General features: G+C 45.2%; 2 protein-coding genes across 2 annotated transcripts in view; one reads left to right on the forward strand and one right to left on the reverse strand.

Annotated features, from left to right (window-relative positions):
- Positions 1 to 15,759, reverse strand: part of NUP107 (nucleoporin 107) — a 94,625-nt gene extending 78,866 nt beyond the window's left edge. Inside the window, exons 1-4 of the mRNA XM_033951647.1 lie at positions 15,617 to 15,759; positions 15,441 to 15,523; positions 13,324 to 13,419; positions 4,211 to 4,326 (exon numbers count right to left, since the gene is read on the reverse strand). Coding sequence (XP_033807538.1) covers positions 4,211 to 4,326; positions 13,324 to 13,419; positions 15,441 to 15,523; positions 15,617 to 15,624 — 303 coding nt within the window. The 5' untranslated portion in view covers positions 15,625 to 15,759. The remainder of the gene's footprint in view (positions 1 to 4,210; positions 4,327 to 13,323; positions 13,420 to 15,440; positions 15,524 to 15,616) is intronic.
- MDM2 (MDM2 proto-oncogene) overlaps positions 15,737 to 27,937 on the forward strand; it is a 49,038-nt gene continuing 36,837 nt past the window's right edge. The window contains exon 1 of the mRNA XM_033951649.1: positions 15,737 to 15,862. The gene's annotated coding sequence lies outside the window, so the exon portion shown is untranslated. The remainder of the gene's footprint in view (positions 15,863 to 27,937) is intronic.

A 27,937-nucleotide genomic window follows, 5' to 3' on the forward strand; every position in this document is an offset into this window, starting at 1 on the left:
ATATAGAGAAATAAAACTAATGAAAGGAAAATCATATAAGATCTCCAACCACTATTCCGGGAGGATAAATTGCAGCCACCAAATCTGAAGCAAACGTTCGTGAAAAGCAAACAAACAAAAAAATAAAATAAAATGCAAAAACAAAATCCCAACACAAGTCCTTGCAATATAGTAAACTGCAAATTTTACCAGCACATATCATAGGATCCCACATGAGAAAAAGAAATTCCACATAAAGGGATTCATTATGCTCTTCTTCCAATATTACGTACATTTAGTTTCCCCCCGTACAAGGTTGCAAAATTAAGAAACTTCTCAATCACTCTTTAGCATTCCAGGCAGCTTCTTACGACAAAGAATTTCGATCATTGTTGCTGTGGAAGACCTATCTTTTTTCTAAATACCTGGGTTAACTAATCTATTTCTTTTTCCTAGATTATGTTCACTGTTAATAACTTTTTGTAGACTTGACTCTTGGCCCGGGTCGCAAATTTTGTCAGGTGTGGGAGCACTTCTGGCAGGACCTCACACCGTGTGCTCGCAGTAGACTTTTGAATCTTTAAGATTTTATTCCCACTCTCAGCTGTTGGACTGGCCATGGATTCTTGGGGAGGGGAGGGGAGCTGATTATATTGTTGAAAATGTTAATTCCTGACTGGTACTACTGTATGTATTTGCTTCTTACTGCTGGAATAATAAAAATCATTTAAACGTACAGACACAAAAAAAATAAATAAATAAATAACTTTTTGTACACCGTGTTGAACTTACGGTTACGCGGTTAATAAGCACATTGTTATGTTATGTCATTCCATTAAAAAAAAAAATTGGACAGGTGCTACATTGGGAAAGACGGAACGGATGTTAAAAACAAGAATCAATTCACACAAGCTCCAACCACCACAAAAGATGACATCTCTGAGGACGAGCGTTTTTCAGAACTTGGGATCAGTACCAATGATCTTGTGGTCAGAATACTAAGCGGTAATAACTTCAGCGATCTTAAATTCCTGGATTGCTTTAAAGTTAGAATGATGAAACATTTTGAAACCCACTTGACCGAACTTGAGAAGAATCTGGGTTTTCTATCACATTATAAACCATAAAATTACACTGCCTTGTTACCATCTGATTTTTCATCCATTGACCTCTCCGTGTTTCTCTGCTCCCCCCAACCTGCAGAATGGAATGCTTTTCATGTTTCACATACATGTTTTGATAAGTCATCTTTTGCTCATAACTGCCTTTCAAAGCTTGTCAAAAATGCACAGCTAGTCCAATAAAAAATAAGATCACTTTATTTTCCTTTGTTTTATTTCTATTATTACCTTTAAAGCAGATTAACAGGGTAACTGCACTATGGCCCCCTTTTACGAAGGCAATTATCATGGCGGGCGGCGGCTTGCCCTGGATCGGTAGCATAGAATGTTGCTGCTCTTTGGGTTTTGGCCAGCTACTAGTGACCTGGATGGGCCACCGTGAGAATGGACTACTGGGCTTGATGGACCATTGGTCTGACCCAGTAAGGCTATTCTTATGTTCATAGGGATTCAACGGGTGTCAGAGCATTTGCTGCATAGCACCCAATGCCTGGGGGGGGGGGGGTATGTTATGGTCATTCCACACCAAGTGGTCTAAAATGAATAAAAGCTCCCCACCATTATCAGCCCCTGTGGCAAAGATGCAAAATTTGAAGGAATGTTATTCTGCAGCTATACATTCAGAATTGCTGCCAGTTTGTCCAATGCAAGGATAATCTATTTGCTCTGGAGCTATAGTAGCTGATAAACTGGTCAAAATCTGTTGCAACTAATTTTTGGGCACACTTTTGAGTAAAGTTTCCAGGCGGGCTTTTGTTTCCAAGATGCTCATTTATTTATTTATTCAATTTTCTATACCGTTCTCCCAGGGGAGCTCAGAGTAGTTTACATGAATTTATTCAGGTACTCAAGCATTTTTCCCTATCTGTCCTGGTGGGCTCACAATCTATCTAATGTACCTGGGGCAATGGGGGGATTAAATGACTTGCCCAGGGTCATAAGGATAAGCGTGGGTTTGAACCCAGAACCTCAGGGTGCTGAGGCTGTAGCTCTAACCACTGCACCACTCTAGAAATCAAAATGTAGCAAAAGTGAGCCAAGTAAAGGGCAATGAAGCCATTGTGACATCACTGATGAGATTGGCTCTTATTGGTGGAATGAGGCATTATGATGTCACAATACCAGCTCTGGTTATCAGAGGCTGAAACTTTTCACACTTTAAGTAGTCAATTTTCCATACTGTTCTCCCAGGGGAACTCGGAACAGTTTACATGAATTTATTCAGGCCCTCAAGCATTTTCCCTATCTGTCCCGGTGGGCTCACAATCTATCTAATGTACCTGGGGCAATGAGGGGACTAAGTGACTTGCCCAGGGTCACAAGGAGCAGCGTGGCTTTGAACCCACAACCTCAGGGTGCTGAGGCTGTAGCGTTAACCACTGTGCCACTAGCACAAAAAGTTATGCCGGACTACCAAAAATTAGCACTCTTGACCAATTATTCCCAATTTTACAAGCAGCTAAAAATGACACTTTATTTATCATTGTGCACAATGCTGCCAACATCCAGCCACACAAGTGGGTCTATTGCAGTTAGGAATCTAAAATCTTAGGAAAATTCTCTTAGTACCGTGACTATTCTATGTGCAAATTTTGAACAAAATCTACTACTACTATTAAATATTTCTATAGCGCTACCAGAGATACGCAGCGCTGTACAGAGTCACACTCTGGGGACCATTATGAACTGAATTTGCAGAAATGGTAACTTAAAGGGGAAGCAGGCTGGATGGTGAAATATGAATTTGTGACGACAATGAATTTCTTCCCCAACGGAATTAAAGAATACCTTCGTAGTTTAGGATGTTGACTTCTCTTTGGGCACTGGAACAAAAGGGAGAGGGGACATCTATTCTTGGTGGGATGGCTAGGGATGACTGGGTGCCCCAGGATCATAAGACACCAGGCCCTGGATTTTCACCCTTTTGGGAATCCTTATATGTGTTATGCTTTGGTTATTCCTGCATTACTGTGAACTGTTGGCTGGTTTTGGGGTGGGAAGGCTTTGGGGGTTCTATTAAGATATTATTGCTTTGTGCTTATTGTATCTTGTAGTCTAGCAGAGCTTTATTGTACTTTCAGCAAATCTGTTCTTCTGAGTGTATTGTCTCTGTGTTGTATCTTCTCAATAAAACTGTTTGAATATTAAAAAAAAAAACAAAAGAACGTTGGAAAGTGAATTATTGAGCTTCAATTACTGGCTATATGTAAAAAAAGATTGGAAAAGTATGTGAAAAAGTATAAAACAAGTTAAGTGGACTGATGAATATGGCGATTTGGGGGGAGCATGTGGCACGGTAGTTGGAGCTACAGCCTCAGCACCGTGGGGTTGTGGATTCAAATCCTTGTGACTCTGGGCAAATCACTCAGTCCTCCATAGCCCTAAGTATGATGGATAGATTGTGGGCCCACCGGGACAGATAGGGAAAATGCTTGAGTACCTGATTGTAAAACCGCTTAGATAACCTTGATAGGCGGTATATAAACACCTAATAAAAATTTTTTTAAAACCCAAAAAACTTCACTCCAATACTCTCACCTCTAAAGTCCTGAAGAATACGAGTATTGCAAGGATGTTTTGTCTAGTTGGAGAAATTCTTGGAGAATAAAGTCTTCGCTGAAGGAATTATTTTTGAGAAGCGTTTTGGGGGGTGACCATTAGACCACTTGCCATGGAAATGACCCAATAGTACAATGATTCAGTAAACAGCGCTCAAAAACCGGTACTTAAAAGATGAGCGCCCTCTAGAAAAGTCTGGCCAATAATGTCCTCATGTTCCAAGTTAGTGGAGTTCCCATTGTGCCCCCCCCAGCCCATCCTACACCAAATCACCCCCATATGGGACAAAGACCATGCAAACCTATCCAATGCCGGCCTTACTTCTTTAATTTACATCCTTCTTCAATTTACATGGTACCTTTAGCACGTGTAAGTGATGCCAACCTCTAGGCATCACTTCATAGAACCGCCCCCTGCAGTAGAAAAGGACTTAAGTTTGTGACTCTTATTATAAAAACAAACACTTTTAGAAAATATTTCTGGAAACCAGAGTTTGATATCTTACTACAACCTTTCCCTGCACGTTTTCTAAAAAGCAGAACTCTCTGTACCATTGACATGTTTCCCAGGCGTCCTGGAGTTTGCAGAATGCGAGGAGATGTCCCCACTGTACCCAGAATTGCAGACACATCCGGCTGCCTCATACCGCTGAGATTCTGTGGAGTCACTGCAACAGAATAATATTTCTAGGTAAGGGACAGCAGTTTAAAACCAGTGTTTAAGGATGTTAGTGGGATTAACAATCCCAGAATATATTCTATGGACGCGTTAGCATTTAGCATGTGCCTTAGTAAAAGAGGGGGATTGTTTGGTTATGCACTGTGCTACATGATGAAACATTTTAGACTTTCAGAAACTGATCGCTGCACTCGTGGTTTTTTATTCTCTTTTCCATCCTTAAAAGGATGTACAGTAAAACCTTGGATTGCAAGTAACTTGGTTTGCAAGTGTTTTGCAAGACAAGCAAAACATTTTATTAAATTTTAACTTGATATATAAACAATGTCTTGCAATATGAGTACATAAAATATACACGCGTCACATCATCACAACTGAGCCGGTGGTTCGTCTCTCGGACGCTGCGGGAGTGTAGTGACTGTTCTAAATGAGCGAGATCTTTCAATACAAGTACGAACAATATTTTGTATTGAAGTTTTTGGGTTGTGGAATGAATCGTCTGAGTTTCCATTATTTCCTATGGGAAAATTTGCTTTGATATACGAGTGCTTTGGATTACAAGCATGCTTCTGGAACGAATTTTGCTCGCAAACCAAGGTTTTACCGTATATATAAAATATTTTTTGAAAGAACTTTATTTTATCAAGCAGGCAAATGGAGTAAAATTTTAAGTGGTTTAATTGCAGCTTCTAATGCCTATCAAGATATTAGGAAAAATATAAAAACATTTCTATCTGATTTGTCTGATATTTTTATCGATTTTGTATTGTATCACATCTTTTCTTTATTGTAAACCACATAGAACTCAGAGGTGTTGTGGTATAAAAGGAGAAATTAGGTTCTTACCTGCTAATTTACTTTCTTTTAGCTTCTCCAGACCAGTAGAGGTTAATCTTTACGAATGGGTATATATCTATAATCATGACCAGCAGGTGGAGACTGAAAACAAAACTGTGGGACAGTATATAATATACTCCCTTCTCTATTTACATCAGTCTGCCGAATAGCCAAGCAGAACTAAGAACTGGAAAACAGAAAGAAAACAATACTCCGAACAGGAGTAACAAATAACATACCCAAATGCTGTTGGAAAATGCAGAGGAGAAATACCAGAAGGAAAATGTCCCCACAGCTCGCCAGCTAAGCCAGCTGAGCCACAGCCGCTGTTCTTTAATTCTCCCTGGCCCTAGAAAAATACTAGAACCCGCAGCAAAAAACAAAAACTGCCCGCGAAACAGCCCCAACAACAACAACAACAGACAGGGTGGGGACCTCTACTGGTCTGGAGAAGCTAAAAGAAAGTAAATTAGCAGGTAAGAACCTAATTTCTCCTTCTTTAGCACTCTCCAGACCAGTAGAGGTTAATCTTTACGAATGGGACGTACCAAAGCAGTCCCTCACACGGGCGGGACCCCCGAAGGGCCGACACCAGAACACACACACCGAACACCGCTTCCTGACGCGCCAGAACATCTACCCGAAAGAGTCTGACAAAGGAATACAAGGAAGACCAAACCGCAGCCTTACAAATGTCCACTGGAGGCACGAGCGACGACTCAGCCCAAGAAGCCGCCTGACCCCGAGTAGAATGAGCTTTGAGAAACTCCGGAACGGACTGCTGCCCCAGAAGAGAAGCGGAAGCAATAGTCTCCTTGATCTAGCATGCAATAGTAGCCCTAGAAGCGCCAGCCCCCCTAAGAGGACCAGTCAGAAGGACAAAGAGATGATTTTATTTCCTGATCTCCTGGGTCCGTTGCACATAAGAGCGAAGGACCCGACCAACATCCAACTTGCTCAGCTGTCTTTGCTCAGAAGAGCCCTCCCAACTACCCAAGACCGGGAGGACCACAGATTGATTGACATGAAAAGGAAAAACTACTTTTAGCAGAAAAGGAAGGAACAGGCCTCAAGACAACCTGCTCCCTAGAAAACTCCAAGAAGGGAGCCCTACAAGAGAAAGCCTGTAGCTCAGAAACACGCCTAGCGGAAGAAATGTCCACCAAAAAGACCGTCTTCAGAGGAAGGTCCTTCAAAGAGCAGCCGCCCAACGGTTCGAAGGGCGGGTGCATCAGAATAGAGAGAACCAGACTGAGATTCCAAGAGGGAATAGAGGACCGCACGGGAGGCCTGAGCACCTTGGCCGCCCGCAAAAAGCGAATCACATCAGGAATGGCTGTCAAACGCTGACCCGTCACAAACCCCCGAAAGGCTGACAAGGCCACAAGCTGAACCCGGAGAGAAGCCGAAGCCAGGCCTCTATCCATGCCATCTTGCAAGAACTCTAGGAAGTTAGGCACAGAAACGTGAAGAGAGACCACTCCCCGCACCTGGCACCACCCCTCAAAGAAGTGCCAAATCCACACAGAAGCCTGAGAGGTAGAAAGCCTCCAGGACCCCAAGAGTGTAGAAATCACCCTATCTGAATACCCCTTCTTACCAAGGCGACCCCTTTCAAAAGCCAAGCCGTAAGACAGAAGGGAGACGGGTCGAACATGGGAATGGGACCCTGCGTCAGAAGGTTGTCCAAGGGAGGCAGAGGAAGAGGATCCGCCACCAGAGTGTCACCAGATCTGCGTATCACGGATGTCGAGGCCAATCTGGAGCCACCAGAACCACCAGACCCGGATGGCGAACAATGCGGAGAAGAACTCTGCCCACTAATGGCCACGGAGGGAACATGCACAACAGCCCCTCTGTTGGCCATGGTTGAACCAGAGCATCCAGACCCTCGGCCAGTCCATCCCTGCGACGACTGAAGAAGCGGAACACCTCGGCCTTGCCACTCGTGGCCGACAGGTCCATCAGGGACTGACCCCAAGCTGGCATTATCAACTGAAAAGCCACAGGGCTGAGACACCACTCTCTGTGATCTAAGATGTGACTGAGGAAGTTCGCCTGAACAATCTCCACCCCGGCCATGTGAGAGGCCGAGAGGTCCAGAAGGCGTGACTCCGCCCCAAAGCATGAGCCGAGCCGCCTCCTCCGCCACCTGAGCGCTCTTGGTGCCTCAACGATTGACATAAGCCACCGCTGTGGCATTGTCAGACCGGACTCTGACCGACTTGCCCATCAAGAGGGAGCGGAAGGCTAACAGCGCCAGAGGGATGGCTCTGGTCTCCAACATGTTGATTGACCAGGACGCCTCCTCCATGGACCAGGTGCCCTGAGCTGAGTGACCTAGACACTGAGCCCCCCCCAACCGAGGAGACTGGCATCCGTGAGAAGCACCGTCCACTGCGATAGATCCAGACTCATCCTCTGGACCAGATGAGAGGTCTGGAGCCACCAAAGAAGACTGCAGCGCGCCAAGCCTCACAGAGGGACAGGGACCTCCAAACTGAGCCTCTGGGGTGACCATATATGGAGCAGAGCATACTGAAGAGACATGTGGGCCCGCGCCCACCTCACAACATCCAGGAACGCTGCCATCGACCCCAAGACTTGGAGGAAATCCTGCGCCCGAGGACACCGGGACGCCAAAAGAAGGCGAATCTGAGATTGCAATTTGCTTACCCGGGCCTCTGGAAGGAAGACCTTCCCCAAGGAGGTGTCGAACAGAACTCCAAGGTACTCCAGATACTGAGCGGGGACCAACCGACTCTTGGAAAGGTTGACCACCCAGCCCAGTGACCGGAGAAACTCAACCACCCGAGCCATAACTCGGGCGCTCTCCTGCAACGACTTCGCCCGAAACAACCAGTCATCCCAGAAGGGGTGCACCAGAATGCCCTCTGACTGAATGCCCACCGTGACGACCACCATCAACTTGGCGAACGTCCGGGGAGTCGTGGCCAGGCCCAAGGGAAGCACACAGAACTGATAGTGCAGACCCAATATCGCAAAGCAAAGAAAGAGCTGAGGAGCGGCCCAAATGGAAACAGGCAAGTAGGCCTCCGCCAGAGCGAGAGAAGTCAGGAACTCCCCCGGCTGAACCGCCAGAAGGACAGACTGCAGTGTGTCCATGCGAATAAAAGGGAATTCTGAGAGTCCTGTTGACCTCAGTTTAAACCAAGGATGGGCCGAAAGGTCCCCTCCCTTTAGGGCCCCATAAAGGAAATGGCGTACCAGCCGATACTGCACTCCTGAGGGGACACTGGACAACTGCTTTGAGATCTAGCAAGCGCTGAAGGGTCTGGCGAAAGGCTAGCGTCTCCCATGCCACCTGACATGGAAAGGCTAGATATGATCCGGCAGAGAGCGGGCAAAATTCAAGTACATAACCGTCCCGCACCACCACCAGGACCCACTGATCGGACGTGATCTTGGCCCACTTTGGAAACAAGTTGCGAAGCCGGGCACCCACGGGAACCAAAGGGGGCGCCGGCAAAGAGACATCACGCAGGACGGGCAGCAGGGGAACCGGGGGGGAACTCCCAGCCCCCCGACGGGCCCCCTGAAAAGACTGCATGCGCTAAGCCAACCGACCCCGGGGAAAAACCGGAAGCCTGGAAAGAAGCAGTCCCATGCCCCAGGCGAAACTTGTGAAATTCCCGCAGACGCCCCCGGGCAATGCCAACCCGAGAAGCCGGGCGGGCACGGTCCTCAGGCAGACGGGGCACCTCAGAGTCCGTCAGAGTCTGAACCACCGGATCTAAGTCCTCTCTAAACAAAAAACAACCCCCGAAAGGGAAATTTTGGGAAGTTCAGTTTTGGACGCGGCAACCGCCGACCAAGCGCGAAGCCACAAGGTACAGCGTGCGGCCACCAAAAGACCCAGACTTAGCAGCACCAAGTCACAAAGAACAACCGAGAGGAACGAGGTAGTCATCTCAAACTTCACAACCTCCTGATCCACTAAGGACCAGTCATCAGACTCACGATCCAGGACATGCTCAGACCACCGAAACACGGTGCGAGCCACCAGCCCCACACAAATAGCTGCCGGGACCCCCAAGGCAGAGACATCAAAATTATACTTAAGAAGTATCTCTAACGTACGCTCCTCAGAGACCCTAAGAGCAGAACTGTCCATAACAGGCACGGTATGCCGCTTAGGAAGTGCCGAGACCACCGCGTCCCCCATTGGCGAAATTAAGGTAGCCCTATCCCCCTCCGGGATGGGATACCCATGAGCCAAGGCGCACACCAAACGAAACGGCTCCCATAGGCCACTGCGCCAACACAAAATCCCGAAAATCCTGACGCACAGGAAAAGAGCGGGAAACAGGACAGACCCCCTGAAGCAGAGGGGCCCCCATACGCGGGGTCTCCGGTGGCGCAACTTCAAAAATGCAGCACCAAGGAGACCTGCTACATCAGGTCTAAAAGCTCATCCCTCTGAATAAAAAGCGCACCACGGATGCATCTGCTCTGGAAGACGGGAAACCCGCCGCCCCGCTGCCAGCGGGCGTCCCCTCTAGAGGATCCTGGAAGCCCGCCAAAGCAGCCAGGTCCTCAACCAAGCCAACACGCTCCTCCGACCACCAATTCGCAATCCAAGCCCCCCCGCGGGCGCTTGGATGAGGGAGGAGGAAGAGGGGACGCCAAACGAAAAGAGGGAGGCAAAGCCATAGGGGGCGTGGAGGGAAACCACCCCCGAAACCCCCCCGGTGCACGTGGGACCCCCAATTGTCTGCACAAAGAAAGAAATTAAATTGGGGACAAAAAACCCCTTTGGGTCCCCAGGGACTCCCTGCCCCAGCAGGGGTCCCTGCTGAAACCTGCCCCTGTGTTTGCAATACAGGGGGAAGGTCACCTGAGGTTGCAGACAAAATGGAGGGGCCAGACAGAGAAAATGGCGAAGTTCCCGCCAAAAATGCTCCCTCCATGGCCTGTAGCGGCTGAGAAGGCTGAACAGTCCCAGCCGCTAAAACAGGCAAGTCAGCATCAGCTGTCAAAAAATCAGCTGAGAGGGAATCCTTCGGGGAATCCCTCCGCGACCTAGCTAGAAAAAAGTGCCGGTTAGATGAAAAAATACAGTTTTCTTAAAGGGAAACAACCCTCCAGACCAGCACTACCTCAGGATTTTTTTTTTTTTACAGAACAGACTCCACAGGCTCTCGAAGCAATATGTCTTGCTTGATTTAGGGGGCAAGGCTTACTGCTGAGGCTCCTCTAAAAAAATGTGGGGAGGTGGAGGAAGTGGGGGGAGGGACCCCGCTCGAGACCCGCCAGGTTTGACACCCTCGAGGTCGGACGGACCCCCAAACAGGGCCCGCCCAAGCTCTGTCCGGCCAAAAACAGGGACTAGAAACCCCCTAAACAAATTCCAACAGCCCTACCAAGGGAGATGGGTACAGATCACATCAACACCTGCTGGAGACTGAAAGAAGACTGATGTAAATAGAGAAGGGAGTATATTATATACTGTCCCACAGTTTTGTTTTCAGTCTCCACCTGCTGGTCATGATTGGATATATACCCATTCGTAAAGATTAACCTCTACTGGTCTGGAGAGTGCTAAAGAAATAAAGATTTACACTTCCCCCTCGGTATTCACGGTTTCGATTATTCGCGGTTTTTCATTCTCTGGCTCCGCCCCCAAATTTACATCACAGGAAATCGCTGCTCCTGGAGCAAATCAGGTTAGGTTATTCACATTTTTAAATCTTTTTTTAGGGGTTTGTCACCGAAAAACCATGAATAACATACGAAAAATTATTCACGGTTTTTCAGTATTTGCTGCCATGCTTTTCCCCTATCGCCACGAATGCGGAGGGGAAAGTGTATTATTATTATTTTACTAGTCTTTAAGCCCGTTACATTAACGGGTGCTAGAGATGTCTGGCTGTCTGGCTGTGTCTCCCCCCCCCCCCCCTGTCTGCACCTCTCAAAGTCCAGCATCTGCCTCCTCTCTTTCCCCTTTGGTCCAGACCTTTCTGTGTTTCTTCTGCTTACAACCCCCACCCCTTCTTTGCCTCTCTCTCCTTCCTTCCTCCCTATGTCCCCCTTACTGTCTTTCAGCATTTGTCCCACCCCTCCCCTGAAGCCAGCCTGCCTGCGTCCATCCTGCGCCCAAGCCTGGCCTACCTGCTGGCGATACTTCCTCCCCCCGGTCCACTGCCACTCGCCACCCTTGACCGCCTGACCGCCTCCTCCCAAGCAGACGTTGCCTCCAGCGTCACCCCGCCCTCTAACGAGAAATCGACGGCTCGGTGATTGACCGGCGCGAGACTCGAGCCCTCCGCCATTTTAGGCTGGGACATCAGGGGGCAGCGCTTGGGCAAAGTTAACTCTTGATTTGTCCACGCGGAGCCTGGTTACGGCAGCAAAGCCCTTTTATTTATGTTTACTAAGCGGTGGACTTGGCTGTGCCACAGCGCTCACGCCAGCTGAGAGGCCGAGGCGGGAAGATGCAGCCCATCCCGAGTGCCGAATCCCCCTGTAGAGACAAAACTTTTTTGTCCTTCTCGCCTTGGGAGGACGGTTGAGCCGGGAGGAAGGAGTCGCTGGCACACGCGCCTCCAGCTAGCGCAGGCGCCATGAGGACTGGCACAGAAGCACACCTCACGGCGCCAGGAATCATGAAGTTTGAACAGCGCTCTAGGGTTTTATTATTATAGATATTACTTATAATTCCACTGGCTGCAGAATACTTAACCCCTCCTTTACTAAGGTGTGTTAGCCGTTTTAGCACACGCTAACGCGTCCATAGACTAACATGTACATGTTAGCGTTTAGCGCTCGCTAAAACGCTTAGCGCGCCTTTGTAAAAGGAGCCCATAGTGTGGGTTTTAGCACAGGCAGTAACTGCTCCGACGCTCATAGGAATTCTATGATCAGAGCAGTTACCGCTACTGCCGGCGCTAAAACCCGCGCTACGCGTTAGTAAAGGAGGACGTTAGCTATTTAAAGCAGAATATAGAATCGGAGAAAAGAGTGGGAGATGAGGAAGATATGGTCAAATGAGATGTGATCCACTGGGCTTTTCAGTAAAAATTTTTATGCTTTTATGATAGAGGAGTTGACTGGAGTGGAAAACTGAAGGGAGAGACAGAAAGATGTACCGATTGTTAGAAAAGGGAATAGGTTATGATTGTGAGGGATTTAAAAGGTACAGGGACTATGAACTGCTCCGAGCTGTAAGTGATATACAAATCCTAAGAAAGGAAATGGGGTTCATTTGATCCCCCCAAAAAAAACTGTGAACCCTCCAAGCTGATCTGCATTTTATAACAATTTATAATCACAACATGATTCTAATCCAAACCCTGATGAGAGAAAAATAAACTTATTGAATGACAAAAAAGCTATGTATTTTGATTGTTTTAGTCAACAAGAAGTATTCTTGTATGAAAAAAATACCATATATTTGAATATAAACCAAGATTTGTGGGCCCAAATAATTACCCAAAAATAGGGGTCTAGGTTTATATTCGAGTCCCACTCAGCCCGGATCTACCTTACAACCCTGGTAGTCCAGTGGTGAGCCCGGGCAGGAGCAATCCTTCCCTTCCCCACGCTGAAGTGAGGTATGGTGTCCTGGCCAGCTCTGCACAACACCCTCAGATTTACCACAGGCCTCTCTCCCTGGGCCTACCTTACAACCCTGGTGGTCCAGAAGTGAGCTGGGGCAGAAGCGATCTTCCTACTCTTCTTCCCATGCAGTCTCTTTACTAAAAATGCCTGCCATGAGTTCCCGCAACAATCTCACAAGTCTGCAAAATGCTGGACAGACATTCCTTATCTATGTAACATTTCTTCACAGGATATATTTTATTGTGATGCTTCTCCGTCTGCCAGGTGGCACCTCATTATGACCCACTTTAGAACTTTCCTACTAGTGATTCCAGTTCTAGTATACCCACAATGAATACACAAGGATGTAGCTTTTAAATAGGGTCACCAACGTAAGCAAAACTCCTCATGAATATTCATTTTAGATATACTGAAAATCCTTATTACTAAAGTGCTTAAGACAGGTTTGGGAAGCCCTGCTTTGGAGCAAGGGTCTCATGTTATCAAGCTCCTGAGGGTAGAATTTATTGCCTAAATAGAGCTAAAATTAGCACATAATTAATTGTAATTACAAATAATATCATCTTACAATGATGTAGCAATGAGACTGGGGTTCGAGAGTGCAGCTGGGCTCTTGTTACTGTTGGTGTTGCACCACTCCAGCTGTTATCAACCGGTGTATAAACTGGTAGAAAAGTTAAGAAACATTTCTAGTGTTCACTTTTAAGTATCAGCAATGAACAACATGCATTAAATATAATAGAACAGAAGTGCTGATTCATTAGAAGCCCTACTGCCAGGTTTATACTTAAAGCCTAAGACTGTGTAGACAGAACTTTGAGAGGGGCACTATGCTCTCTTCATTGAAAGCCAGTTCCAGTCTTGCATGCAAGCCCAGTGGAGTGTATGGCTGTTATCTCTGGAGATCCAAAACAAGACAAAAGCAGCAGCGAAGGCAAAAAAAAATAGTGTCATGGAGTTGTAACTGAAGCCTCTTGCCAAGGCAGCAGTCTGGACTATTTTTGGTGGAGGGGGGTTACACAGCAATTTTAGACACAGCTGTTACACAAGGGACACACATGCATCCAAACACACATGGCCATAATCCCACACATGTACAGCTTTTAAAAATGCTAACAGACTGCTCCATGAAAGGTCACCCTATACAGAAAAGGTAGGCAATCCTCTGTGCATTACATGGGAGTGCTCATTTTAATACTGATGAGCTCATTGTAATGGCTGATACCATAATCAGTAAAAGCCATGCAGATCCCTTTTGTACACTGGAGGTTGAAATAACTTGCAAGCTAGAATGGCCACAACCAGTCTAACTTGAATCTTACTGGCACAGTAAGCTTTGAGCATTGGAGTCTTAATGGACAGAAACTCCCTGACCCTCTACTTGTCCTGTTTGACTGTTTAATTGGATTGTAAACTCTAATGAACAGGGACTGACTGTCTCTTGAATGTTTTAATACATAGCTCTGCGTTTGTTTAGCAGCACTAAAATGATAAGCAGTGTTAGGTGCCATCAACTCGTGTTCGAGTCCTAGCGACTTGATGAATTACAGATCTAAAAAGAAACTGGTTTTGTGCTAGTCCGATAAGGTCCTCCAGCATCATCCCTATGGTTGTTTTCAACGTGTCCAGCTATCTGATTGCAGGTCGCCCTCTTTGCCTGGCTCCTTCGATCTTCCCAAACATAATGTCATTCTCCAATGATCTTTCTCTTCTGATGGTGTGACCAAAATAAGACAGTTGTAACTTCATCATTTGATCTCTTCCAGAATCGATTTGTTAGTTCTTCTGGCAGCACATGGCATGCATAATAAGGGATGGGCAATTGAGGCAATGGAGGCAGTGCATGCACATAGAACTCATGCATATTCATTAGGGGAAATCCTGAAAACCCAACTGTATCGCAGCTCTCCAGAACCAAGCTTGCCCAAGTCAATCTTCTTGTCTTGCTTCCCTAGTGTGCACATTTCGCATCACCCATTTTCTCAGTGATAAGTAGCAAACAGCAAGTCAGCCCATGCTGCAATTTCGGCATTACTAACTCTTCTCCATTATTTTTCAAATGTCTTCCTACGCCCCGTTATCTGAGTCACTGTCTTTATCATATGCAAATTTATCTCATGGTGGAACCAGACTGGTTTGTGGGTTCCCCAAGAACTGGGCTGCCACACCTTTCACTAGTCTGGGGGAGGGGGAATGTCTAGGGTAGGCAATTCCGGTCCTTGAGAGCCGGAGCCAGGTCAGGTTTTCAGGATCTCCACCATGAATATGTATGAGATGGATTTGCATGCACTGCCTCCTTGAGATGCAAATCTATCTCATGCATATATTTATTGTGGATATCCTGAAAACCTGACCTGGCTCTTGAGGACCGGAATTGCCTACCCCTGGACTAGACTAATGCAACCTGCTTCTCGCTGGCTTTCTACTAAACCAGGGGTAGGCAATTCCGATCCTCAAGAGCCGGAGCCAGGTCAGGTTGAAAGGATCTGCACCAGGAATATGTATGAGATGGATTTGCATGCACTGTCTCCTTGAGATGCAAATCTATCTCATGCATATTTATTGTGGATATTCTGAAATCCTGACCTGCCTGGGTCTAGGGTCACAAGGAGTTCTACTAAAACCCAAAGCTAAGAAATCTCCACAGCAAAGTAGGAGCGCGAGCGCGCCAAGAATTAAGGATACACGAGACGCTCCTCTGGCAGTTCTGGCGACGGGCCGCCCTCGACATCTCCGCATCTCTCACCACCAGCTCCCCGAAGATATTCCTGCAAGAAGCAGAGGAGCACCGTGAGAAAGCGCCAAGCGCCAGTCACCGCATCCCCCCCCCCCCCCCCCCAAAGCCCCGGGCACCAGCTCACCGCTCCATGGCTCTTCCGTCCGCGCGCCACGGCGTTGCCTTCCCGGCAGTCCTCGCAGCCACCTCTAATCGAGCACCGAGCGAATCGAGCTCTAGGTCCCTCGGCGCGCGGGAGCCGACCTTTTTCCTCTCCGAGCCGCAGGGGGCGCGTGCGCGCGCGCGTTCTTCTCGTAGTCCGTGGAGCCGTTACAAGATGGCGGCCGGGGCCTCGTAGCGAGACTGCGGCGGAGCCCGGCTGAAGGTGGAGGTAAGACGGGGGGGGCTGGGACGTTCGAAGTCGGCAAGCGCGATTTCAGCGGCTCCCGTTGTGTTGGGGGTTTTTGTCGCCGTTTATACGGGTAGGAACGTCTCATGTACACGGTCAATGCCACGCGCGCACACACATATGCCCCCCTCCCCCCCCCCCCCATGTACTTTTATAATAGTGTTCAGCCTTACGGGGTAACAAAACTTTGGGCTCCTTTTACTAAGATGTGTTAGAGCCGCTACTGCCTCCTTTTAAACAGGCGTTATTTTAGGGCTAGCTCGCGCTATAGCCCTTTATATATGGCATAACAGCCTAAAAAGGACCCAGGCGGTTTACGAAAAGAACCCCATTTATGTTATAACATTTTATTGAAGGAATCAAATAAATATACAATAATATGATACAATTAAATTCATAATAAAACATTTGCATACATATTTTATCATTCCTCCAAAATATATTTCAATATACCTAATCTATTTTTTTCCTATATCACCCTTAACCCCTTCCCCTTCTCCCCCTTCATTCTATTTATTTCATTTATACTTTAGATTTTTTTAAAAAATATTATTATATTATAATAAATGAATTAAACAGAAATAAATTTCAAGCAATTTAACATATATTTAAATCATCATTCCTATTTCTCTCCCTACCCTAGAATGAAAGGTGACATGAAATACCAAATAAATAAAAATACTAAAAACATTTACTTAAATTTAATATAAAGTATTAAGAATCATATAGGGAAGAATAAGAGAAAAACGTAGTCATTTTTTAAAATAAAATACTATAACAATCAACATCTCAATAACAATTCTAATAATAAAAATTCTAACAATAAAACAATTGCTATACAGCAAGGAAATTATCATAATTTTAAAAAGATTTGGGGGCCATTGATTACATATTCTAATGATCAGACACCTTAACCACCCCTTTTTTATTATATAAGGTTATAAGTAGGGTGGGATTGGGATATATGATATTTGTTTTAACTGGTTTATTACTAATGGGTGGGGAGGGATTCTTTTATGCTTTGATGATTATAAGTAAGAATGTCAAGTGATTTGTAAAATTTATTTTTGATTTAATATTATACACTTGTTGTAAGATATGAAAACGAATAGATTTAAAAACAAACAAACAATTCTCAATAAACCATAACTAATACCTAACTACCCTTCCCAACAGATGCATGTATACACTCTGAGGAATGAAATTGCTAATAGATTTCTAATAGTCCCCCTTTTACTAAGGTGCGCTAGCCGTTTTAGCACACTCTAAATGCTAACGCGTCCATAGAATAGAATGGACACGCTAATATTAGCGCAAGCTAAATCGGCTAGCACGTCTTACGCTAGAGGCTGTACTGCGCTAATGGCCCCGAAGCCCACAGAGATTTAAAGGGCTTCAGGGCCGTTGCCATGCAGCTTTGTAAAAGAAGCAGTTAGTAAAAGGACTCCAGTGTTAATTATTGTAAGGTATTTTAAAGGTGATCACATGCTCTTTAAGAAAAAGGATAGCATACATATATACCTAACCACATGGATGTATTAATAATGATGTTTAATATTTGATATACCGCTTAAGCATATTACAGATCTAAGCGGTTACAATAAAATACAGGTACTTAAGACTTCCCTATCTGTTCCAAAGGCTCACAATCTAGCTAAAGTACCTGTGTAAACAATTATTAAGATAAAGAAAATATATATATTTATATAACAAAATTCCAAGAAAGATGAGGGGAAAAAAGAAACCATATTAAATCACAATAAAAGATAAATAGAATGGGAAGCAGGATGTATGCAAAATAAAAGTTCAGCTCAGTGTGGTTGTGAGAATTGAATGAAATATTTATTTTATTTATTTGAAACACTTATATTCTGCAAATCGCAACTATCTCTGCGGAAAACAAATAAAATACTACAAACAATCAAAACAAACAAGCACTAAAATCACAAATAAAATTATTCTGAACATCGTCAGAGCATTTTTAATACACACAGTCCTTCATAAATCAGCAAAAGCTTCCTGAAAGAAAAATGCTTTGAGAGCTTTTCAAGAGGCAAAAAACAAGTGGAATCTGACCTATTGCATCAGGAAGTTTCATTTCTGATAAAAGATATCAACAAATACAGAAAGTAACACATAATTCCAGTAGAGGGAATTTGTTTAACACTGTATGAATATAGCATTTAGAAATATTGCTGAATCAGAAAAAGGGAGGGGTGAGCATTCCTGGGACAGTATTCGATACTGTATGAACACAATGCCTACAGTCAAGGAAAGTATAGAATCTGAAGGCTCAGCATAACTAACCATAAGGACTATTGTTTAAAGAATAACCCGAGGATGTCGCGTGAGGGGAGGAGTAAGTGTCCAAATATGGGCAACTGTAAATATAATAATAATAATTTTATTCTTATATACCGCCAAAGCCGTAGAAGTTCGAGGCGGTTTACAGCAAGAAGCGCTGGACAATCAGCGAAGAGGTTACAATCAAAGTCAGCAATACAATCTTACATAATGAAGGAATATGAAAGCTATATAGTTCAATAGGGTTACTGGTTGAGTAAGCAGAGCTGAGCAGATTCTTAGTTAACAAATCGATTGAACAAGCTTGTTTTTACCAATTTGGAGGTCTAAGGAAAAAGAGTAATGGGAAAAGTAATTATAGATGGAGAGATTGGAAGAGGCAGAGAAAGTATGTGATAGGTTGTGAAGAGGCAGAGAAAGTATCTGATAGGTTGTGAACTGTCTTTGCTCTAACCAATGAGTAGACAGGCAGTAGTAGCGTTACCAAATGTCCCTGGACATGGCCTCCTTTTCGAGGATATGTCCGGGGGTCCGGACAGCTTTTCAAAAACCGGAAGTGGGGGGTGGAACTGGACGGGCCTGGGAGTAGGTCTAGTAGTCCGGATTTTACTAAAGTAAAATCTGGTAACTAGACAGAAGGGACTGAAAAGTTTCTACTAACTATAAAACTAATGAATGTGCTGAACTAAGTGCGCCATTCCTTGCCATTTTTGTACAAATCGGATACCCTTTCTGGCCAGGAAGAAAATAAATTTATACTTTACCAAACACTTTCTGGAGTTCTTATACTGGTGTTTTATTTCTCACAACTCAGACCTTCTTTTTCACCATCTCCCCCCCTTAAACAATCTGTCCTCCCATATAGACATATATACCATCACACAAACTTCTCTATGGACACTCGTGTGTACATCCTGTTTTCCCCCAACAAATATACACAGATTACCGTAGAACTCCATTTCCACCACCTCTCGTTCTCCCATGTGTACATATATACCAGTATGCAGCCTTTTTACATGCATATATATAGTTCTCCCCCCAATAGACACAACTCCATAAAGACATGTGTATACACAGAAATCTACTTAACTCATCTCCCCACACGCATTGTCGTCTTCCGTTTCCATTAACAGTACATAGACTCCACTGAGCACCTATGCATACCTATAATCCACTCCCCCAAAGAGAGATACAACTTCATAGAGACAAACATACACAGAAATCCATTTTTACCCCATCCCCAAACACAAAATCAGTGCCACCCCAGTACACAGCATCCATCTTGCACAGTGAAGGGATAGCCTAGTGGTTAGTACAGCAACCTGGGTACTGGGTTGATTCCCACTGCAGCTCCTTGTGACTCTGGGCAAGTCACTTAATCCTCCATTGCCCCAGGTACAAAATAAATACAGTACCTGTATATAATAATGTAAGCCACTTTCACTGGAACCAGTCCCATCCCTTTGTGTACATATAATTCTCCCCCAGTAGACACCCAACCCCATAGGGACACACATGTAAACACACAACTATATTTACTTCATCTGCATCCAATGCTCCCTCTAGTGGCCAGGTGCATGCAATTTTTTTTTGTGTGTGTGTATGAGCAACAAGTTCTAAAAACCAATTTTTGATCCCAGTATTAGCAATGCATTATTTTATATAGTTTATGGTTTAATAGTTTTTTATAGTTTAATTTTGTTTAAAGGTGGGATCAATATTTTTGTGAGCAACTATGTAAAATGTGTGAGCGATTGCTTCTGAACTCTGCTTAGAGGGAACATAGATCCTCTTTTACCAAGCCACAGTAGAGGTTTCTACCACAGCTCCAGTGCTGCCTAAAATAAACCCAATTCTGTAACCGACGTCCCTGTTACAGATGCCGGTTAGACAATTGGGTTATTGTAGACGCAGTGGCTACACTTATCACAGCAAGGGATATCCTTGCCGCAATAAGTAGCAGCTTTGGCCGCCAGTCCCCCCCCCCCCCAACGAATGCAGCAGGAGGAATACCCAAACCCTCCTGCCTGGAACACCCCCCACCCACCCTGAAGGAACACAATAGGAGGGTGCTCAATCACTCCTGCCAGAACACCCCCCCACCCCTCTGAAGATCACTGGCAGGAGGGTACTTAATCCTTCCTGCCAGAACACCTCCCCTCCATGCACAGGCCCCCCACCTCAGCTTAAAAAAAAAAAACCTCCACAGACCCCCACACACACTAAACTTAAATGTTGGCCAGCCAGGTCTTCCTACTGGCCGGCTGGCAGGCAAGCCTCTGTCGAAATGAGGTGGACCTGCCCCTTCCCAGTGCATTGTGGGATGCACCGGGGAGGGGCCTAAAGCCTGATTGGCCCAGGCACCAAAGGCCTCTCCTATGGGCGGGGCCTTAGGCACATTGGCCACCTAAGATTCCAGTTGGCCCATGTGCCTAAAGCCCCGTCATAGGCCCGTCCCCGGTGCATCTCCACCTCATTTCGACGGAGGTGGGCCTGCCGGCCAGATGTTAGTAAGACCCATCTGGCTGGCCAACCTTTAAGGAACTTTAAAAAAAAAAAATCCATCCGGATTGGCTGGTTAGACAGCTGTAGGATGCCTTCAGCTGCCTACATTCGGGATGCCATTTACAAAATATGTGCCTTAGTGCTCAAGGGCCACTGTAAAAACCTCTACCACAGCTTGGTAAAAGGAAGAGGTAGTCTGTACCCACACACACAACTAGCCTTCCTTCAAACACATATAAAACGACCATATAACTTTCAAATACACCATCTCCCCCATAGTCTTCCCATATACACTGCTTCTCATATGCACTCTTTGCCTACTTAACTATCCCCCCTTTTATTAAACCACGATAGTGGTTATTAGCACAGGGAATTGTGCTGCTCCCGACGCTCATAGAAACTCTATGAGTGTTGGGAGCAGCACGGCTCCCTGTGCTAATAACCGCTATCGCTGTTTAGTAAAATGTGGGTATGTGCTTTTGCTCAAGATTGAAGGTTTATTTGTATTGGGATATATTAGCATCAGGGTAGATAAAAATCATGATTTTTATTTAAAAATTTAAAAAATCTGATTTTTTTAAAATTTAAATTGGATTTATTTAAAATAAAATGTGTTCTTCAATCTGAAGATTTTCTATTCAAGATACGTTATAGTCCAAAAGTTATTCATCATGAAATAAGGATTAGTTTTTAATTATGTAGCATGAGGCTGTATATTCATGCAATATTTCAATTTTTTGGTAAATGAATTCCATTAATCTATTCATAACATCATAGACAATTTTTCTACCTAGATTATTATTATTATATATGTTTGGTTTTGCATTTCAGAACTGTAGCTTTATGCCTGCAGAGATAACATACTTCCTCTTCACAGCAAAAATGTTATAAAATATTTTTTCAAGTCTGTACATTTTTTTAACATTTTCTCAAAAGATCTTAGCACCATTGTTCCTTTGCAAATTGATGTACATCTGCACAAGGAACTAAAGTGTGAGGTAGGAGGGGCAAGCAGTAAAAATGAAAGTGAAACCTTTTGAGCAGAATACTCAAGTCTTGGGAACTTTGTGTATATAGCCTGAGGTTTATCATATTCTGTCCTTGGAGGAGAAAACCTATAATGGCAGTAGGCCGTAAAAGGGACCCATTTTGGGGATATTTTAATCCTACCAGCAAGAATGGTCTTTAAACCATGGTTTAAATCAGGGGTGTCCAACCTTTTGGCTTCCCTGAGCCGCATTGGCCGAAAAAAATGTTTCTGGGGCCACGCAAACGCTGTAGCAAGACAGAGCAGGGAGCCGGCACGACGGTAAACACCCGTGAGCAGCAGAGGAAAACACTGCATTGCCCTCGACCGGGGCCGCACAAAATACTTCACGAGGCTGCAGGTTGGACATCCCTGGTTTAAATTGTCTTTGACTAGTGGTTAGCATCCTGTTGTAAATTACATGGAATGGGTTCAGTTATGTGGACTAGAAGTGTAAATAAATGAATGCATACAGGTACAAAAATTGCATGTCCCATCCCCCCTAGGTGTGTATTCTAATCCTACTTTACCCACCTACTCCAGTCTAACCATCCCATCTACAGTTCCACTTCTCTTTGACTAATTAATAGTGCTTTGGGACATGGATGATTGCCACAGATCTATGATCCCTCCATCTCCTTGGATTAAAGTTTATAATAACCTTGTGTTTAATTCTTTTGGGGCATTGGATGGTTGCCCATGTTAAATTTATTACTGCTCCCTCACTACAGCTCTCCTATACATGCCACATTTTCCCCATTGGTGTCGCTACACTATGGCAAGAGGTGGCAAGTGCTACCCAGTTCCAAACATCAGATCACTGAAGGAAGTTATTGGTGGTATAGGTATTGTGGCAGGGAAGCCTCTGTCACTGGTTTAAATCAGTCCAGAAAAGAAAGCATGCCCAAGGAGAGAAACCTGCTGTGCTCAGTCCTGAAGAAGGGCAGGCTGGTTACATAAAGGGGGAACACTGTAGAGAAAGGCAGGAGTTTCTCTCCACTTTCCTCTAATTCCTTTCAAAAAGCTAACACCAACACTCAGGCAAAAGCCCTTTGCAGGCAGAAAGACACAGCAAGGGTTAAAGAAAGGGGAGGGTCCCAGAAGCTCCAGAGTGTCCCAGGAGACAGAGTAAGCCTGAAGCCTCAGGGTAAATTGAACTTAGCTGATCTCTGCAGGAGGCAATCATGAACCCACAGCAGAGAATGCCTTAGGGAAGGCAGAGTACAGACAACAGGGAACTATGCTCCAGTCCCTTGTGCCTCGCAAGCACACCCAAGCTGCACCAGAGCTCTTAGGAATCCTGCTCTAAGACAAAAGTTAAAGGGGGTTATTTTGAAACTGCTTCATACAGAGGGGAATCCTACGCTCATGGAATTCGCAGCAGGAGAATCATCTCATTATACCTGCAAGATTTTGCGTGTTCTCAAGACTCGACATTAGGTGAATAAACCAAAAGTTCTTGACCTTTTTTGGTTCCTGCATCCCTTTAACTGATCAGTGAAATTCTCGCACACATACACCCCACCCTCCTAAACCAAGTGTCCACTGACAGCTGTATATGCAGCTGTTAGCTGCTAACAGTGCTAACTTGTCACTAAAATTACAGTAATACACAGTTTATACCAACAACTGCCTAACATCTGCCTTCACGCTTCAGAAACTTTAAATAAATTGCCTCAGATTTCAAAACCCTTCTCCACACAGTTTGACCACCTCACATTCTTTGGGGATATGGGTACTATTGATTAGGAACTGGAATAAACTAAAGTTAAGGTGTAAAGAGAGGGGGGAGTACACGAAAAGGATGAGATAGCTTATAGAAAGAGAAGGAAAAGGAGTAGGTGGAAAAGAAGAGGACAGGTGCCTGGATGGGGAGGAAGAGAATAGTATAATGGGGATGAATGTTTGGAGGAGAGTCTGGATAGAAGGTATGAGGAGGGAAAAATATGTGGAGTGAATGGATGTTAAGAGAACCTTTGATGGACAGATGATGGATTAGGGTGGGGCTGAGAAACGGTGTAGAGAAATGGGGGACTGAGGAGAGGTTGAAAGATAGTGCTTGGGAAGCTGGTGGTAAGAGAAAAAAAAGAATTGGAGAAGCAGTAGAAAGCCCTCTATTTTGGAAGACAGTGGGATGTTAGTTTCAGTAGTCTAAGAACCATTCCTGAACTCTTGTGGCCAGCAAACAGCTGATAACTTGGAGGCAATTGTTACTGGAGCTGGAATCCATAAAGATGTAATTTTTTATTTGAAGCTGGAGTCGGTACAATTTAAAGCCTAATATCAGCTGGAGTTGGACTGTAGAAAAATAGAGAGTCAGTCCACAGCCTGACATCAATAATAATAAAATGCTAGAGGCGCATGCGCTCTTGAAAATTCGTGAGCGCTGACGCCCTGAGGTGTGCTTCTGTGGCAACATTCTAAACCTCAGGGCGCATGCGGGGGCTGGAGGCGCGCGATTGTGCTCTCTCTCTCTCCTAACCTCCCGGCTCCAACGGCGTAGGCAGCACCAGTGGCAGCAACCGAGTGGTGGACAGCAGCCCCGCTCCGGCCGTTGACCCTCCACATACCTCCCTGCTTCATGCCCTTCTACTGCCGATTTGCCGCGTCTCTGATGACATCATCGGAGACAGACGCGGCAGAGGAAATCGGCAGTAGAAGGCCGCGAAGCAGCGTGTTTAAAGTGCTGCCTACGCGGCTGGAGCCCCGAGGTTTGTCGGCGGTGGGAGGGTCAGGAGCAGGCCGGATGGAGCAGGACAATGGCAGTAAAAGAAGGGGGAGGGGCCGAACGGAGCAGGGAAGAGAAGGGAAAGGGGGGGGAATGCTGCTACTGTTTCTGCACAGGAAAGGGGGAGGATAGGAGGGAAATGCTGTTGCTGCTGCATAGGGAAGTGGGATGGAAATGCTGCTGCACAGGGAAATGGGGAAAAATGACAAGACAGACAGCGGGAGGGAGGGAGACAGAAAGAAAGAAAGACACAGGGGCAGGGAGAAGAACAGAAAGACAGACAGAGAAAGGGGGCCAGAGAGAGAGTCAGCGGGAGAGGGAAAGGGGGCTGCTTTAGGGGGAGGGGTGTGCTTGGGGCAAACAGCATTGCTCTGGGGGGGAAGACAGAAGGGGCCATGGAGAGACAGGGAGAGGGAAAGGGGGCTGCTTTGGGGGGAGGGGTGTGCTGGGGGGAGACAGAAGGGGCCATGGAGAGATAGGGAAAGGGGGCTGCTTTGGGGGGAGGTGTGCTGGGGACCGACAGCTTTGCTCTGGGGTGGGAAGACAGAAGAGGGCCATGGAGAGACATTTGGGGGGGAGGTGGGTGCTGGGGGCAGACAGCTTTGCTCGGGGGGGAGGGGGAGACAGAAGGATACAGACAGCGGCCAAGGAGAGAGAGATAAAGAAACACAGACAGACAGACATCTATTCTAGCACCCGTTAATGTAACAGGCTTAAAGACTAATTTTCTATAATCATGTCCGAAATCAAATTGCTCCTCCTTATTCATAGAGCATGTATTCATCAGGACATATCCCATTCTTGCACTTCTAACAAGCTCCTCACATCCTTTTCTCCTCATCTGAGATATTCCATCCATCCTTCTCCCACAATTGAGATATGGTTGACTGCTTAATTTGTCTGCCCCCAGACCTAACTACCATAAATAAAACCAAAATTAAATCCAACCAGTATCAGCTTTGTGATTTTGTTTATCAAGTGGTTTCTAAACTGGAGGACACAGATTTTAGACATTCCAGCTTGGAGAGTGGTATGACAACAATGGATTCCCAGATTGGGACATTCCATGTGGTTTAGTCCTCATTCTCCATAGGCAATTAGAAGCTATGGAAACCCAGATAAGGAAGTAAGAATTTGTCACTTGAATTTTGCTGTTTGTTCTGTATCATCTCCTGAGATAACTGTGTAGCTTCTATCAGAAACTGATAAGATTAATGTTTAAGTGCTAGTATTTGCCTAAAGATATTAGGTGAAAATTAAGGAGGGCGACGTGGGGATATTACCCTTTTTGAACAACAACTTTGGTAGCAAGATGCAGTTTCCTGATGTGACTTGTTCTACGCAGCTGGGTAGAAAGCTTTTCTTTAGTTAAAATCATGTATACTGTATTTACAATTGGAGATAGCTTCTTTTTGAAGCTCCTCTGTTAAGTACTGATTTAGATTTTCAAATTCTAATTGTTTTCTAAGATCGTGAGCACTTAACGGATTGAAAAACACACTATCAGGTCCTTTTACAAACTGCGATTCCTATGGTCGTCTTGGCGTTTTGTGTGTGCTGCTTGGTGACACACAAACTATATAGTGGTTTGTTTAACAAACCACGATTGGCTTGGCATCACAGTTCTGTAAAAGAACCCGATTGTATCTTTTTCAATCCTTTGTTTCATAATTTTAAAATATCAGCTAAGTGAGGGGTTTATTGTGGCGTAAGATTATATGACAGGTTAATAATGTGAATTATTGTTCTTGATTTATTTTTCTTCATGGTGGATTTGATTTACATAGAACCATGATGGCAGATAATGGCCCATCTAGTCTGCCCATCCGCACTAACCATTATCTCTTTCTCTCTCCGAGATCCCACGTGCCTATCCCAGGCCCTTTTGAATTCAGACACAGTCTCTATCTCCACCATCTCTTCTGGGAGACTATTTCATGCATCTACCACCCTTTCCGTAAAAAAGTATTTCCTCAGATTACTCCGGAGCCTATCACCTCTTAACTTCATCTTATGCCCTCTCATTGCAGAGTTTCTTTTCAAATGAAAGAGACTCGACTTATGCACATTTACGCCACATAGGTATTTAAACATTTCTATCATATCTCCCCTCTCCTGCCTTTCCTCCAAAGTATACTTACTCCTCCATCCCTATTCACGTTTGTCTTCTGCGGTCTCGCTCCCGGCGCTTCAGCCATGAACACAGAACAGAAATATTTGTTAAGCAATTTATCAGCTTCTACATATTCCTCCCCTTCACCTTTGAGTCTCACAATGCCTCTTTTGCACTTCTTCCTATCACTAATGTATCTAATAAATTGCTAGTCAGAAAGACTTGATTTCAATTGTGCCACTGCTTTCCCTGATTTGGTAGCATGGAATATTGCTACTCCTTAGGTTTTGGCCAGGTACTAGGGACCTGGATTGGCCACCGTGAGAACGGGCTACTGGGCATGATGGACTATTGATTTGACTCAGTAAGGCTATTCTTATGTGCCCATGACATTATGAATGGATTACAATAATTTTAGAATAGTGCTTCAGAAATGTGCACCAATTGTCCCTGGAACATAGAAGCTGAAGCACATTTCTACTACCTGATCTTACAACAGCTTCCAGTTAGATGCATACACTCAGGAGGTTGTAAACGTTCCTCAATAAGCTAAGTCCTGAAGTAGAAAATGACACGGGGACAAATTTGTCCTCATCCCCGCGGCCTCTGTCTCCATCCCTGTCCCATTCCCGCAAGTTCTGTACCTGCCCCATCCCTTCAAGCTCTATCCTCATCTACACAAGCCTCGAACACTTTAAAATCATACGTATTTGAGGCTTGTGCAGGTAGGTTAAGACAGAGCTTGCAGGGATAGTACAGGGACAAATGTGTTCCCATGTCATTCTTTATATCTGAAGCCTTAGCAACTTCAGACAAGGTGGAGGGGTAGCGTGGTTTATTTCAGCCAATTCGCTCAGCCAGTTCAGAGTGGATGAGGAGGGGAAAACCAGAACAGGCCATTCACCACTTCACGGGGCAATGAATGGCCTTGTACCCGCGGGCGACCATTTAATTTTTTTTCTTCCCGTTTTGGCGGGTTACCCATGGCTAGCCGCGGGTAACAGCCACTGTGTCATTCTCTAGCAGCTAACTCTAGCCCCCTCCCCTCAATCCATCTTGGGGACACAGACTGTAAAAATCCGTCCGGCATCATCTTCCTTCTCTGCTGGGCTTCCACCACTCCTGCACAGCATAAATGAAGATATAGTTTTTGACCTGTCTAGTTTTGTGTCCCAGCCCTTTCCCCTTCTCTAAACTACACACCAGCCCAGTCAGGTAACGCATGATGTAATATGCTACAAGTGCATTAGGTTACTGGATATGGAGGTGTGTTCTAATAGAGCAAAGGGTTGAGAACCAGGGAAGCCCACTTCAGCTCCTTGTAATCTTGAGCAAATCACTGAACCCTCTACTGACTCAGATACAAACTTAAAAGCTGAT

This window comes from Geotrypetes seraphini, chromosome 7, assembly GCF_902459505.1.
Source record: "Geotrypetes seraphini chromosome 7, aGeoSer1.1, whole genome shotgun sequence".
In the NCBI taxonomy this organism is placed as follows: domain Eukaryota; kingdom Metazoa; phylum Chordata; class Amphibia; order Gymnophiona; family Dermophiidae; genus Geotrypetes; species Geotrypetes seraphini.